General features: G+C 59.1%; 1 protein-coding gene across 1 annotated transcript in view; it reads right to left on the bottom strand.

Moving 5' to 3' along the window:
• MYO9B (myosin IXB) overlaps positions 1–12754 on the bottom strand; it is a 76758-nt gene that overhangs the window by 18211 nt on the left and 45793 nt on the right. Inside the window, exons 11-18 of the mRNA XM_045299258.1 lie at positions 11873–12014; positions 11001–11214; positions 9988–10066; positions 6882–6995; positions 4023–4062; positions 2962–3084; positions 866–946; positions 246–356 (exon numbers count right to left, since the gene is read on the bottom strand). Coding sequence (XP_045155193.1) covers positions 246–356; positions 866–946; positions 2962–3084; positions 4023–4062; positions 6882–6995; positions 9988–10066; positions 11001–11214; positions 11873–12014 — 904 coding nt within the window. The remainder of the gene's footprint in view (positions 1–245; positions 357–865; positions 947–2961; positions 3085–4022; positions 4063–6881; positions 6996–9987; positions 10067–11000; positions 11215–11872; positions 12015–12754) is intronic.

Raw genomic sequence — 12754 nt, forward strand, 5'->3', positions numbered from 1 at the left:
GCCAAGTGGTCTCTGGTGTGGGACGCCTGCCCAGCGAAGTGGTCTCTGGTGTGGGACGCCTGCCCGGCCAAGCACACGGCCGTGCAAAAGAGGAAGGCCCTCACGCACTGGGTCCACGCCATGATGGGCTCAGGAGGGCGTGAGCACGACAGCGGTTTGTTCTGACGGTGCCTAGTGTGTCTGTGTGCCTGCCTGAGTGTGCACCTGCACGTGTGAGCATACATGTGTGCGGGCATGTGCGGTACCTGGAACGTGTACTTGGCGCTGTAGCCTGACCTCCGGATGCGCACCGTCTCTAGCATGCCCGTGTAGCGCAGCTGCTGCAGCACCAGCTCCTCGTCGAAGCATAGCTCCTTCTGAAATGGCAGGTGGGGCCGGCGCCCGAGCGAGTTTCCCAGGGTGCTGTCACCCGAGCCCCAGTCTGACCATCACCCAAAACCCCGGCCTGATCGTCACCCCAAACCCCAGCCTGTCACCTGGAACCTCAGTCTGACCACCCAGCCTGATTGTCACCCGTCTGTCACCCAGAACCCCAGTCTGATCGTCATCTTTGCTGGGGAGGCAGGGGGGTCTCCAGCTTCCTCCACTCCATTCTCTCCCCACACTGCCCCTTGCTCGTCTGTGGTCCTCCACACAGACAACATCCTGCCTGCTCCCCACTCCTGGGCTCTAACCAGCCAGTGCCTCGTCTGCAGCTCCCGGGACCCTGTCCCCACTGGACGCCCCCATGGTCTTGCCTGCAAAGTGGCTGTAACGTAGCCACACACACGGGATATTAAGGCTGTGCCTGTCCACCCTGGGGCCATCAGAGGGGGGCACTCCAGGAACTGGATCAGTGACAAGCCCGATGCGCCTGGCTACTCACCTTCTCCGCGTTGGAGCGGACACAGCGGATGAAAAAGGGCTCTGCTTTCCCCAGCGCCTCGAGGAGCTTGTTCAGGGACGTCTAGGGAGAGACGGAGAAGGCTCTGTGCTGGGCCGGGAGCTTCGAGAGTGCCCGGAGCACGCCACTTGCCACAGGGGATACGGGTCACAACGCAGGCCCTAGGCCACAGCACTTGAAGCCACAGGTTCCGGTCAGAGGTGGCACCGTGCTGGGGAGCCCCCAAGGGGTCCTTGACGCCCTCGAGAGCCAAGAGCCACCTCCCATGTGCTGCTTGCCAGAACCACATGCAGAAGGGCAGGGGGAGGCCAAGTGCACCCTGGGGAACTCAAACCCATCCAGGCTTCTGGATTCAGAGAAGCTCAAGAGCGGACGAGTAGTTGCCCTGCCGGAGCCCTGTGCTTCCTTGAAGAGTTCTCTGGGAGAGCCAATGGCAACAGCAACCCAAAAGGTTCGATGAGACCATCGAGGGCAGTCAGGCTGTTACTCCTAGAACGAGCCAGGTGACTGAATGGTAGGCGTGGGAATCACTGGATTGGTGAATGTTTTGCTGTCTATAGTGACCCCCAAAGCCCCGAAGGTCTCGTAACAGGTCGGGTGGGAATGGCACTCAGATGGGAGACAGTAAGGAATGAAAAGACCAACGGTGAGGTTGGCAGCTGTGGTCTCCCGCTAAGCCTGTCCTGCTTCCTGGAAGCCAGCGAAAAGGTGGGAAGTGACCAATGACGCAGCTGGGCGCTTGGTTAACCCATGTGCTGGCTACGAGGACTGTGGCCCTCTGTTCATTGCCCAGAGGACATTGGGAGGTCACTGTAGGTGCTTGTGGTTGCCATGGTCGCCGTGGGGGTGGAGAGAACACGCGTGTGCTGTGGCAGCATCTGTGTGTGGGTTTCTGGCATCTAATGGTGTGGTAGTTATATAACCATTTGTCAATTTGAAAGGATTAAGTGGGAAGGGGTGGAGTCTAGCCTGTCAATCAGGTCATAGACAATGAGGCCTCTGTGTGGGCATGGTCTTCTCTTGAGGATTCTGGGAACTCCTGAATTCCTCCTTGGAGGCAGGAGACTCTCTCTCCCCCCTCACTCCCTGCGAGGCACCCCCGTTGAGAAGACACATGGGGAGAGGCTGATGGAGCCAGAACTCTGGAGCTGGAGTAGCTTCGTGGAGATCCCTGCCAGCGCTGAGATGCTTGCAACGCCACTGGATCCATAAGACTTTCCACCCACTGGCCTGCGATCTTTCTGCATTCAGTGTCATTGCATGTTTCTCATGAGTCTTAAGAGGACTTTATATGTTGCTGTCGGACATATGGGTTAATATCGGACTTATGGACTGGATCTGGACTAGGATGTTTTCTCAATATTCAACTGCTCTTGCATATAAGGCTCTTTCTTATACACATGAGTGTCTATGAATCTGTTTCTCTAGTCCACCCGGACTAACACACACGGACAGAGGCCAGGGACAGTGCTCAACAGCCAACAGTACACAGGATGGCCCCACCACGGAGACTGATCTGGAGCCAGACGTTCGAGGTGCGGAGGTGAGGAAACGCTGTTGCACTGTGGGGGCGGAAGCAACGGAGGTGATTCCTCCCTCACACCACACACCAGAATAAATTCCTCCCGGGAACCCTCCAGCCTCTATGATTTCCTGCCTTGCCCCCTCTCCACTCAGTCTGTGTATTTAAAGGTGTGCAGCACCTGAGAACATCATTAGGTCAAGAAAGCGGTCTATGCAGTCTTGAATCCACTGAACAATGTGCTGACCAAAAGGCCCATGGACAGTGGTTCTCACACGGGGGAAATCCTGTATCCCACCCCTGCAACCCCCGAGTGACACCGGTGATACCTGGGGACCTTTTTGGGGTGCCACAACTGGGGGAGTAGGTGGCATTGGCATTGAGTGAGTGGGGACCAGGAATGCTGCTTAACATCCTACAGCGCACAGAGAATGTTCCAGAACAACGTTCAAGATCCCGGGGAAGTCTTCTGGGTTGAAGTCTGCTTCGCTGAGCCACAAGAGCCGGGCAGGGCTAAGAGCTACCCTGCCCCCTTCCCTCCACCCCTGCTGCCCACCTGGAACTGTGCACTGATGCTGGGGGGCTTCTTCTTCTTGTGCAGGTGCAGGAGCGACTTGGTGGTGCGGTCGTGCAGCGTCATGCTGATGATGAGCTTCAGGGACTTGGAGTCCAACAGGTTCTAAGACAAATGGGCAGGGTCTGGGGTCTGGCCTGCTCTGCACAGCGCCAACAGGCGTGGCCCTCCCCCAAGGACGCGAAGGTTCACGGTCTCAATCCCGAGGTTGGCCCTCAGCAGCAGTGTCCAGGGTGGCTGGCTGCAACCTCTTGTTGGGCTCAGTCGCCACCTCCCTCCCGGGGTCATGTGGGTGACCCATGGCTACTGGGTCTAGCCCTTCAGCTGCACGCTCAACCTGGTGAGTCAGAAAGGGCTAAGCCCTGTGTTGCCCACGGGCCGCCCAGCTGATCCTCTACTCCCTCCCAGCAGCTGGCTAGACAGAGACTGTCCTGGTGCGTCTAGAAACTTCCTGAAGTGTCCAGAAGGAGAAGCAGCCGGGGAGCGCTCCTAGCTGTGGGGCTGGACCCATTTTTCCTCCTTCCTAGCAGGACTCCCTTCATTGAGGGGCCGTGTCCTGTTGTCATGTAGCTCATGACGGGTCCACGTGGGAGTCTAACTGCAAGCCCCTTGCCACTGGGCTGGGAAAGCTGAGGTCTGCTTATGCTCCAGGGCTCCCTATGGAACCAGGCTGAGGAGGGGGCTCAGCCAGCGGGGTGCATGCTCTCCTGCCCCATCCTCCCCACGCCCCAGCTCCAAGAGCTCCCCAGTACCCACATCGTGCATAAGCACCCTCCTCGGCATCTGCTGCCGAGAGCCCAAAGGCAGTCCATGAGTAATTTCAACATTTAAGGGGGGAAAAAAAGGAGGTGTGGGTGTGGAGAGGTGACTTATGAGGGGGAAGGTATCCAAGAAGCTCGGGAAGTTAGAGGCACTTCCCCACCCGCCCAATCCGTCTGTCTGTCCTTCTCTGGGAAACCACTTCCAGCCAGGCACTCCACCCTCCACCCTCCCAAGGAGCAAGGGCGAGAGAGCTCGTCTTTGGGGGAGCCGCGAGTGTTTACCTTGGGAATGGTCTGCTTTTGTTTGATACCTTTACTTTTCCTGTCGAAATATTAAAAACGGTTTCGTGAACGAGAGGAAGGCAGCGCGGTGTGGGGTTAGTAGAGAAGCCGCGCTCTGCGGGTTAGACCAGGTGAGAGCACAGAGCGGAAGGAAGAGGAAGTGCAACAAGGCCGCCACTGCCAGCCCGTGGGGACCCCGGGAACGACTGGGGTGGGCTTCCTCTCAGGGGCTGACCTCTGCTTCTGTGTGTGTGTGTGTGTGCGCATGTCACTTAGGTATCAGGGGAAGAGGGGCCCACTGACCAACAATGGGCTGGAAAAGCTCATCCTCATACACAAGAGAACCGGACCTTTCTTCTGCAGCACCACGGATGGGTTCCAACAGCCAATTGTTAGGCTAGCTGTCGATGGTCTCCATAGTGAGAGGGGAGCTGACGGACCCCTGCCATGGGTCGATGGGATGGGCCCACGGGAGCATTCTGAGGCCGTGCGCTCAGGGATAGACAGGGGTGAAGGTTTGTACAGCACGGAGCTGCAGACGTGGAAGACAGGCTGGCATGGGAAATGTCTTGTTTGTCCCTGGCATTCATGGTAGAGCGCACACGTGCCATCTTTATCTGGGGGGTGGGTACACGCGGCAGTAACATGTACCCCATGTAGCATTAGGACACCCAAAAGGACCATCCATAAAAATCTCCCAGCGTGTTCTAACTAGAAAAACCACCTTCACTCCCAGGGATAATCAGGAACCTTGCACGGGGTGTGGGAGGGATGTCACCATGGCAACTGACAAAATGCCAGCCTTGTCCGTTTTTTTAACGGACAGGTGTACCTCTTAGGTATGTATTAGGATCTGTCTGTTAACATGTAACGTCTTCAACCCCTAAAGGATAATACGGACCGGATTTATAAAGACACTGATAATTCAAGGCAAGGATGATGGAAACGTAAAAATAAAAAAAGGACAAACGGAGGGCCGGGCATTTGCGTGGACGGAAGCCTGTCGTCGTCGTGAGCTGGGGAGTACTACCTGCAGGTGACGTTGCCACACGTGCAAACACACACTGCAAGCCTGAGCAGAGTCTGCCCAGCGGGTGTCCCCACTCCGTTGCTACCCTTTGGAAAGACGTCCAAGGGGCGCGGTTTCCAGGCAGCCACCGCCCACGCCGTCAGCGGGGAGAAGGTGCCAGCGGAGCTTCCAGGCTAAGATGGACTCGGAAGAAAGGCCTGGCGACCTTCGGAAAACCAGCCACGAAAGCCCCTGGATGGCAGGGTCTGACCCACAGCAGCCCGGGAGGGCGGGGACCTGGGCGGCGTTTATTCTGCTGTGCGTGGTGGGGGTGGGCTGGGGCTGCCTTGGTGACCTGGCGGTTCAACCAGGGGTCCTTCTCAGACTTATGCTGGTGGGAGAGACGAAAGTTGGTCCTGGGGCTGAGGGAGGGAGTGAGAGTCAGTACCTTTGCCCCCTCCTCACCCATGTGCTGAGACATGCCACTGAACCCTGTACACAGACAATTTCAGGAAAGAGCAGCTGGGCTCGGGTTAGAATGGCTGAGGGATCCAAGCAGCAGCGCAGACTCCAAAAGAGGCCCTGGGGCGTGAGGCCGCCTCTCACCCCCTTAGGGGGCAAACACACAAGAACTGGGGTGCTGAGGTTGATTCCTCCCCCCAACCCCCTGCCTGGAAGTAGATGCCCACGCCTTTCTCTGCGCTGCCTCTGGGTGAGCTCGAACTTCTGATGCTCTGTTCAGAGTGGAGCTTGCATGGGGCTGAGGAAGGCACCGCAACACACGCTTTTCAAACTGGCTCCCTGGTGGGGACGAGGTTGGCTCCTGGGTGGTCTGAGCCCAGAGTGGCCCCTACAGGTCCGACCATGACCGTGAGAGCCCTCCGGTTGAGCGGCCTGACCTGGTCATGCCAAAAGTGCCCTCGGCGATTTCCGGGTCACGCCCCTCGGCGAGTTGGCAGTAGGGCGCCAGGACCAACCTGGGGTCCTAGTCTACTGTTGTCTGCAAACGGAGCCGGGGCCTGCGAAGTGGCTGTTGGGTCGGTTCCGACTCATAGAGACCCCGTGTACGAAAGCACACGACTGCCCGACTCCCTGCTGTGTGTTGGCCCGATGGGGCCGCTGGGTCAGTTTACCTGAAGGGCCTTCCTCCTTCTGGCTGGCCCTCTCCTTTTCCAAGACACGTAAAACCCCCTCCCTCCTTACAGACAGACTTCCTCAGATGCTAACAAAGGCCCAGGAGGTGTGAAGAGGCTCATTCAGTCTGTGGCTGCTGTTTTATAAGGGGACCATTTCGCCTGGGATAACTCATCCATCAGCTGCAAAGGGGAGCTCCCTCAGGGTATGGGTTGATTCTATCGGAACTTGTTCTCTCTCTCAGCCCCACTTTCATCCTGTCACTTGACCTCTGACCTTGGGGTCTTGGGACTCGGGCCTGCAGGACTCTCCCAGACCCCACAAGAGTGTGTGGCCACGCCCATGGGGTAGACCCCACTCTCTCTGCACATCTACATAGAAGCCCCCTATGGTTTGGCTTCTCTGGGAAAGCCCGGCTCAGACAGCGGGAGGAGCAGGCTTCATTCGCTTTGCCTGCCATGGGGACACGCTTGTGGCAGGCACTCGGCTGCAGCGCAGGCAGGTAGGCACCCCGGCTGGTGACGAAGTGGGTTAGCAGGGGGCTGCTTTGCAGATGCGAGCGCTGGGTATAGTGTTTAGCAGCCAGAGGGCGCGCATAGGGGAGCTGGCCACAGAGGCGGGCAGGCTGGAGCCCCAGGGGTGGCGGGGGCAGTTGTTGCACTTTCGGGGTGTTTGGGAGGAGGGGTGGTGGCCTTGCAGCTCTGGGAGGGACTCACGGGATGAAGGCCCTGGGTTTCTGGAACCGGCTGAGGGACTGGAGCAGCCGCCGGGGGTCCTCGCCCTGCCAGGGCAGCCCCTTGATGGTCTTGATGATTTGGTCATGCAAATCTCTGAGGGGTGAGGGGTGAGGGGGGGTTCAGTGACAGAGAGAAGACCGAGTTAGAGCGGCAGGCCCATCACCACAGGTCCCGTGCCGTTTCCCGGGCTGCCGGAGCTGAAACATGCAAGTGATTGGCGCCTTCCTCCTGGGCTTAGAGGGGCATCGGCTAGGGGCAGCTCCCCTCTCTGAGAGGGGCTGCCAGCAGAGACGGCTGTGTAGCCGGGCACCTCAGAGGGGAGACGGAGGGTCTGCTGGGAACCACAGAGGCTGCTCCCAGTCACCCCGTGTGGTTATGTCTGGGAGCTTGGGAGGAAGATAATTTTGAACACCCAGGCCAGAGTTTAACAGGGTGCTTCTCAGCTACAGCCATTGTGCCCCTAGCGGACGCTGGCTCGGTCTGGGGACATTTGTGGCTGTCACACCTGGAGGACATGGGGGAAGGGGTGCTACTGAGAGGCTGCTCAACACCCAGCACACAGGGTGGCCCCGCACCAGGGGATGACCCGGAGGTGGAGGGCGGCAGTGCTGCGGCAGGCAGGGGCGGGGGAATAGAGCCTGTTTGAAACAAATCTATCTGATGAGCTTCATTGTGTCCAACCACTGCTGCTGGCCAGAGCTGACCACCCCAGTGCCTGGTGGGCGCTCAGAGAGTAAAATCGGATGCTTTCCAAGGGAGTTGCTAGAACACAGGGACCGGGAAGGTCTTGGCAGGACTTTTCTGGAAGGACCCCAGGGTGTCAGGACTGTTTCACGTGCATGTTTGAGCTCAAGGCGGCGGGGGGAAGGACCCGAGTGAGCGCGGTCCCCACTCCCGTCCGTGTTCCATGCACCAGGCGGCGTGATCCAGATGGCGTGCCCGGCCCGGGGCCACACTTACCTCCTGGCCCTCCTTCTCCAGGGAGGCACAGAGCAAAGACAAGAGAGGCATCATGCTTTGCGCCTGTGAGTGGACGTCTCCTCCGTGCCCGGAGCTGCTCGGTGTCACTGCCATTAACCCCGCTCCCTCCAGGGCCAAATCTGGCCAGCATGTGTGCCCCGCTGCTGCCCATTCTGCTCTTCCTTGCCCTGAAGGCCCTCCTGTGCCTCCCTGGGCTCGGGCTCGGAGGCCGGAGCACACTTACTTCTTGCTTTCATAGAAAGCAATGATGTCTTCAAAAGCATTAATATCGAACTCCTCAGAGCCGTCAAATGAGAAATCTAGCAATGAGCCGCTGAAAGGGAGAAGCTGTATCAAATGGATGCACTAACCCTGAGGGTGGGGGTGGGGCAGAGGCCCCGCTGGGGGGAAGAAACCCGCCAACCCAACCGCCACAAGCCAGAGTGTGTGTGTGTGTGTGTGGCTGTTTTGGGGTGAAAAAGCCAACTGGGAGGTAACACACCCATTAAAAGCAGGACAATGGCCTCCTGTGCGCTTTCAGAGCAGGAGTCCCGGCCACTTACCCCGTGGCACCTGGCCAAGTATTATTACGGCCAAGGGATCCAAAACACGCAACGAAATACAGGAATCTCGAGGTGCGCTTGACTGTGGGGTTTTGGGGGTCTTGAGAAGGGCACGAGGCCGGCCCTAGGGCCTTCGCTCTGACCTTCCCGTGGCTGGCTGACCCTGCCTGCCCTCCTTGCCCAACTCCAACTCAGCCTGTCCAGCTCTGCAGGGATGTGGGCAGCCTCTCTCCCTGGGCTTCACCACGTGGACATCTGTCCAGTGTGCCCTCACTTCACTGCACGTCCTATCTCACGTGTCCTGGTCACTTATCCCCAGGCACCAGTATGTCCTCGGGTACATGGGGACCCTCAGTCACTGCTAAAGCCAGGTCCACTGGAAGGGTTCTGACCTACGGCACCCCTGCAAGCCACAGGGCGGAATCGTCCAAATGGTAGCTGCAATCTTAGTGGACGCAGATTGCCAGGCCTTTCTTCCAAGGCACTGCTGGGTGGATTTGAACTCTCAACCTTTAGTAGTTGAGTGCAAACAGTTTGTGCTGCCCAGGGACTTCTTACTGAGGGCGGGGGGAGTCAAGCCTCCAGTCAAGCTTCTCAGCCCCTTGATATCCTCATGGCAGCCCCCAGGGCCGTGGGAAAGAGCACCCCAACCAATGGTGAGCATGCCTCCCTGGTGGGCTGTGTGGAGGTGGGCTCGGGTCAAAGGCCACCTGTCACCTGGGGTGGGGAGCATGCCTTGGTGTGGAAGGTGGGCTTTGGGTGGAGCCATGTTAGGAGTTGCTGTCTGTCTAGAGGCGTGGGCCACACGTCCCCCTAGGGCAGCGGTTCTCAACCTGTGAGTCACGACACCATTGGGGGGCAAACAACCCTTTCACAGGGGTTGCCTGATTCTTAACAGTAGCAAAGTGACAGCGATGAGTAGCAGCGAAAATAATGTTATGGTTGGGAACTGTATGAAAGGGTCGTGGCTTGAGGAAGGTTGAGAACCACTGACCTAAGGGCAGGGTGCTGGAAACGACCCAGACCCAAAAACAAAACTGTGGCGTCGAGGCAGACACAGTGACCCCTACAGGGCAGGGCAGAAACTGCCCCGGTGAGTTTCTGAGACCCTAACTGTGGGTCTCACAGTCTTGCTCCGGAGGAGTGGCTGGGGGTCTCCTAGTGCTGACCTTGGGGTTAGCAGCCCAACAAAGCACAGCCAGTCGCCTCCAGGGCTCCTTGGAACCGTCTAGGGGGGCCTGCAAGCGCAGACACCTGCACTTCATGCTGCATCAGGGGCGAGAGTATGAACGTTTCTCGCGGCCAGGCGGGCGCTGAGTAACTTTTGTCTGAAATGATAGGCCACATCTGCGTGGGAACCTGAGGGGTGGAGGCTTCCGTCGGGGAAACGGTTGTTGGCGCTGCAGAGCCTTGCCGACTCAGGCAACCTCAGGGGGTGTGGGTGAGCTGCTCTGGGGTCTGCAGAATTGGACCGCAGCCCTGCTTTTGGCTGGCAGCTGAGCGCTTAACCCTGCGTGCCACCCAGGGTGCCTCTGCGAGGCTTAGAGTGGACGTCTGCTCACCGGTACAGCTTTTCTGATGGGGTGCTGGCCGTTCTCGGGGTTTCTCCTGGGGTGTTCCGGACGCTGGTGCTGCCTGTGCCTGCTGGGGACAGAGTGGACACAGTAGGGCCAGTTGCCTGGAGCCTAGTGACCTGGTCTCTGCTGAGGGGACTGTGAGCCTTCACCAGCTGCCACTGAGTGGACACCGGCTCCTGGTGGGTCCCTGGGTGCTGAGTGAAACGGTCCCATAGGGTTTGGAAAAGCTAGGATGTTACTTTGAGGACTAAGGTGTGCCTGACCCAAGCCCCGATGCTTTCCATGGCCTCCTGTGCATGCGAAGGTGGGACACCGAATAAAGACCGGGGAATTGACACATTTGAACTGTGGGGCTGGCGAGGCATATTTAAAGACCCGCGGACTGCTCAAAAGGCAAATTTGTCTCGGAAGAAGTACAGCAGAGTGCTCGTTAAAAGCAAGGAGACTTTCAGGAGTGTGTGGCAGATCGAGAACCGTTCAAACTGCCTTGTGTTGTCAGGGAAAACCAAAGGTCAAAACCAGTTGCCCGAGGCAAGGCACAACCCAGTGCCCACCTGCGCAATGGAGCATTGTGCAGCCATGAAGCGGAACACACATGCACGGGCATGCGGTGGGGGTGGGCCTTGACAACGGACACACGCGAGGAGCCAAACCCGGAGGCCCACACTGGCTGCAGGGATGTGAGAGGCCCAGAGCAGGCAAGCCGCCCAGACAACGTGGACTCTGGGTTGGCAGGGACGGGGAGAGGGTGGGTAGAGAGCGGTTGTGTGCGGCAGTGATGCTGGGCAGGCAGGCTTCAGTGGGGCTTCCAGGTCAGCCTGGGAACAAAGGCCTGGCGACTGACTCCAGAAAATTGGCTCGTGAGCTTTCTACGGACCCCAGGGACCCTGATCGTAGGGAAGGCCCAGGCTCTGGTGGTGTTTTGGTCCAAAGTATGTGGGGCCGCTGCCCGGCACCAGCTGACAACTCTCCCTGGAGCTGGGCTCCCCATCACTCACCTGCAGCCTTCTCGGCCTTCTCGGCCCTCTCGGCGCGCAGCCGCCCAGCCTCCCGCAGCACAGCCATGGCACGCACAGCGGCCCTCAGCACTGCCCAGCGGAACACGGCCACAGGGTCCATGCCAATGAGCTCCCGCACGTAGGAGCTGTCGCTGCCCCGCAGCAGCGCCACGATGTCTGGCCGCATGTAGTCCATGTTCTTCTCCCGGAAGTCCTGGTGGGGGAGGAGGAGATGGGGTGGCTGTGGGCAGGGCCACACGGGCCTCTGACAGTCACACGAGGGGGTGGTGCAGGGTCAGCGCTCTGGAAGCTTGTCCAGCATCTAACATGGGGAACAAACAACAACAACAAAATGCCCCCCCCCAAAACTGCTGCTGTGGACTTGGACCCCAGGTATGTACATCAGAGTAGGACTGAGCGCCACAGCTTTTCAGGGGCCAAGTTCTGGGGAGCAGGTGGCCAGGCCTTTCTTCCGGGGCTCTTGTGGGGGGACTCCAACTCTTCGCCTAGCAAGCGGGCAAGTTCGCTGACCGAGCCACTTGGGGACTGCACTCAACCTACTGAGCTGGCGACCCCGCTCACCATGACCCCACAGGGCAGAGAAGCACCGCCCTGCAGGGGCTTCCCAGGCTGTCAGCTCTTTCCTCCACAGAGCCACAGGTGGTTCCGAACCGGCAACTGACCGCAAGCACTGTGCCACCAGGGCTCAGATGGTCATGCCTGGACACTGGATCCGCAGGCCTGGTGCGGGGCGGGCCCCTGGCCATCAGAGCAGAGCTGTGCACGGCAGGACTTTTGGATCACGGGGTCTTTCTTCCGATGGACAGTCTCCAATCGCCCAGCACAAGCCCCCGCCCCGCCCCGGGCCCCACCTTGACGTGGTACTTGACGCGGCCGGCGAAGTGCTGGATGATGAAGGCGGGCTGCAGGACGGGCGTGCCCAGGAAGTACTTGTTGTCTTCGTGCTGCTGCTTGAACTTGGCCAGCAGGGTCTGGCTGGTGGCGTGCGGGAAGCTGGGGGCAGAACGCAAGGGGGTCAGTGGCCGGAGGGCAGCTGGTCTGTGATCCGGACTTCAGGGAGTGGGCGGGGCGCCCTTGCGGAGGACGACGGGTAAGGAAATGAACAGTGGGTGGGCAGAGCTGCCCCATGCTGAGCATGTGGGGGTCTGCTGCCTGGGCCTGCGGCTGCATTTGCCAACCTGCTAGGATGAGGCCGGAGGTGAGGTGGGTATTTCTGAGAGTCTGGGGACCCCTCGTCCATGACTGTAACATGGAGCAGTTGCTGGGCGGGGGTGAGTCGGTTACCCCAAACAAAGAATATATAACTACTCTGAGCTCTTGCCCCAACCTCCAGCCTATTTGTCTTCCCCCCAAGAACTGAACGCAGGGTGCAGACAATTCGTTGCACACCAGGGTGCACAGCAGCCGGGTCCAGAGATGACCCTTGTGCCCCTGCATAGGTGTCGGAGGAACAGTGTGGTCTGTCCACACGGGGGGACTCCCTGCAGCCAGCAGAGGCCCGAACTCTACATGTCTGACTGGACTGTGCAGCCACCCTGCCTGGTGAGAGAAGCCAGAGACATGGTGTCAGGTCCTACCAACATGAACGGCCCAGAGCTGAAAACCCAGGGACCCCGTTGGGGGTTGGGGGGGCCAGGCTCCCTCCGAGTGCTATGGAGATGCTGGGCAGATGAGTGCCTGGTTTTTGGGGCTCCCACCACTGTTTTCTAGGGGCCTGTAGACTGAATACTGAG

Source organism: Echinops telfairi, unplaced genomic scaffold, assembly GCF_000313985.2.
Source record: "Echinops telfairi isolate 266 unplaced genomic scaffold, ASM31398v2 ScPeMD7_7457;HRSCAF=8495, whole genome shotgun sequence".
Classification (NCBI taxonomy): domain Eukaryota; kingdom Metazoa; phylum Chordata; class Mammalia; order Afrosoricida; family Tenrecidae; genus Echinops; species Echinops telfairi.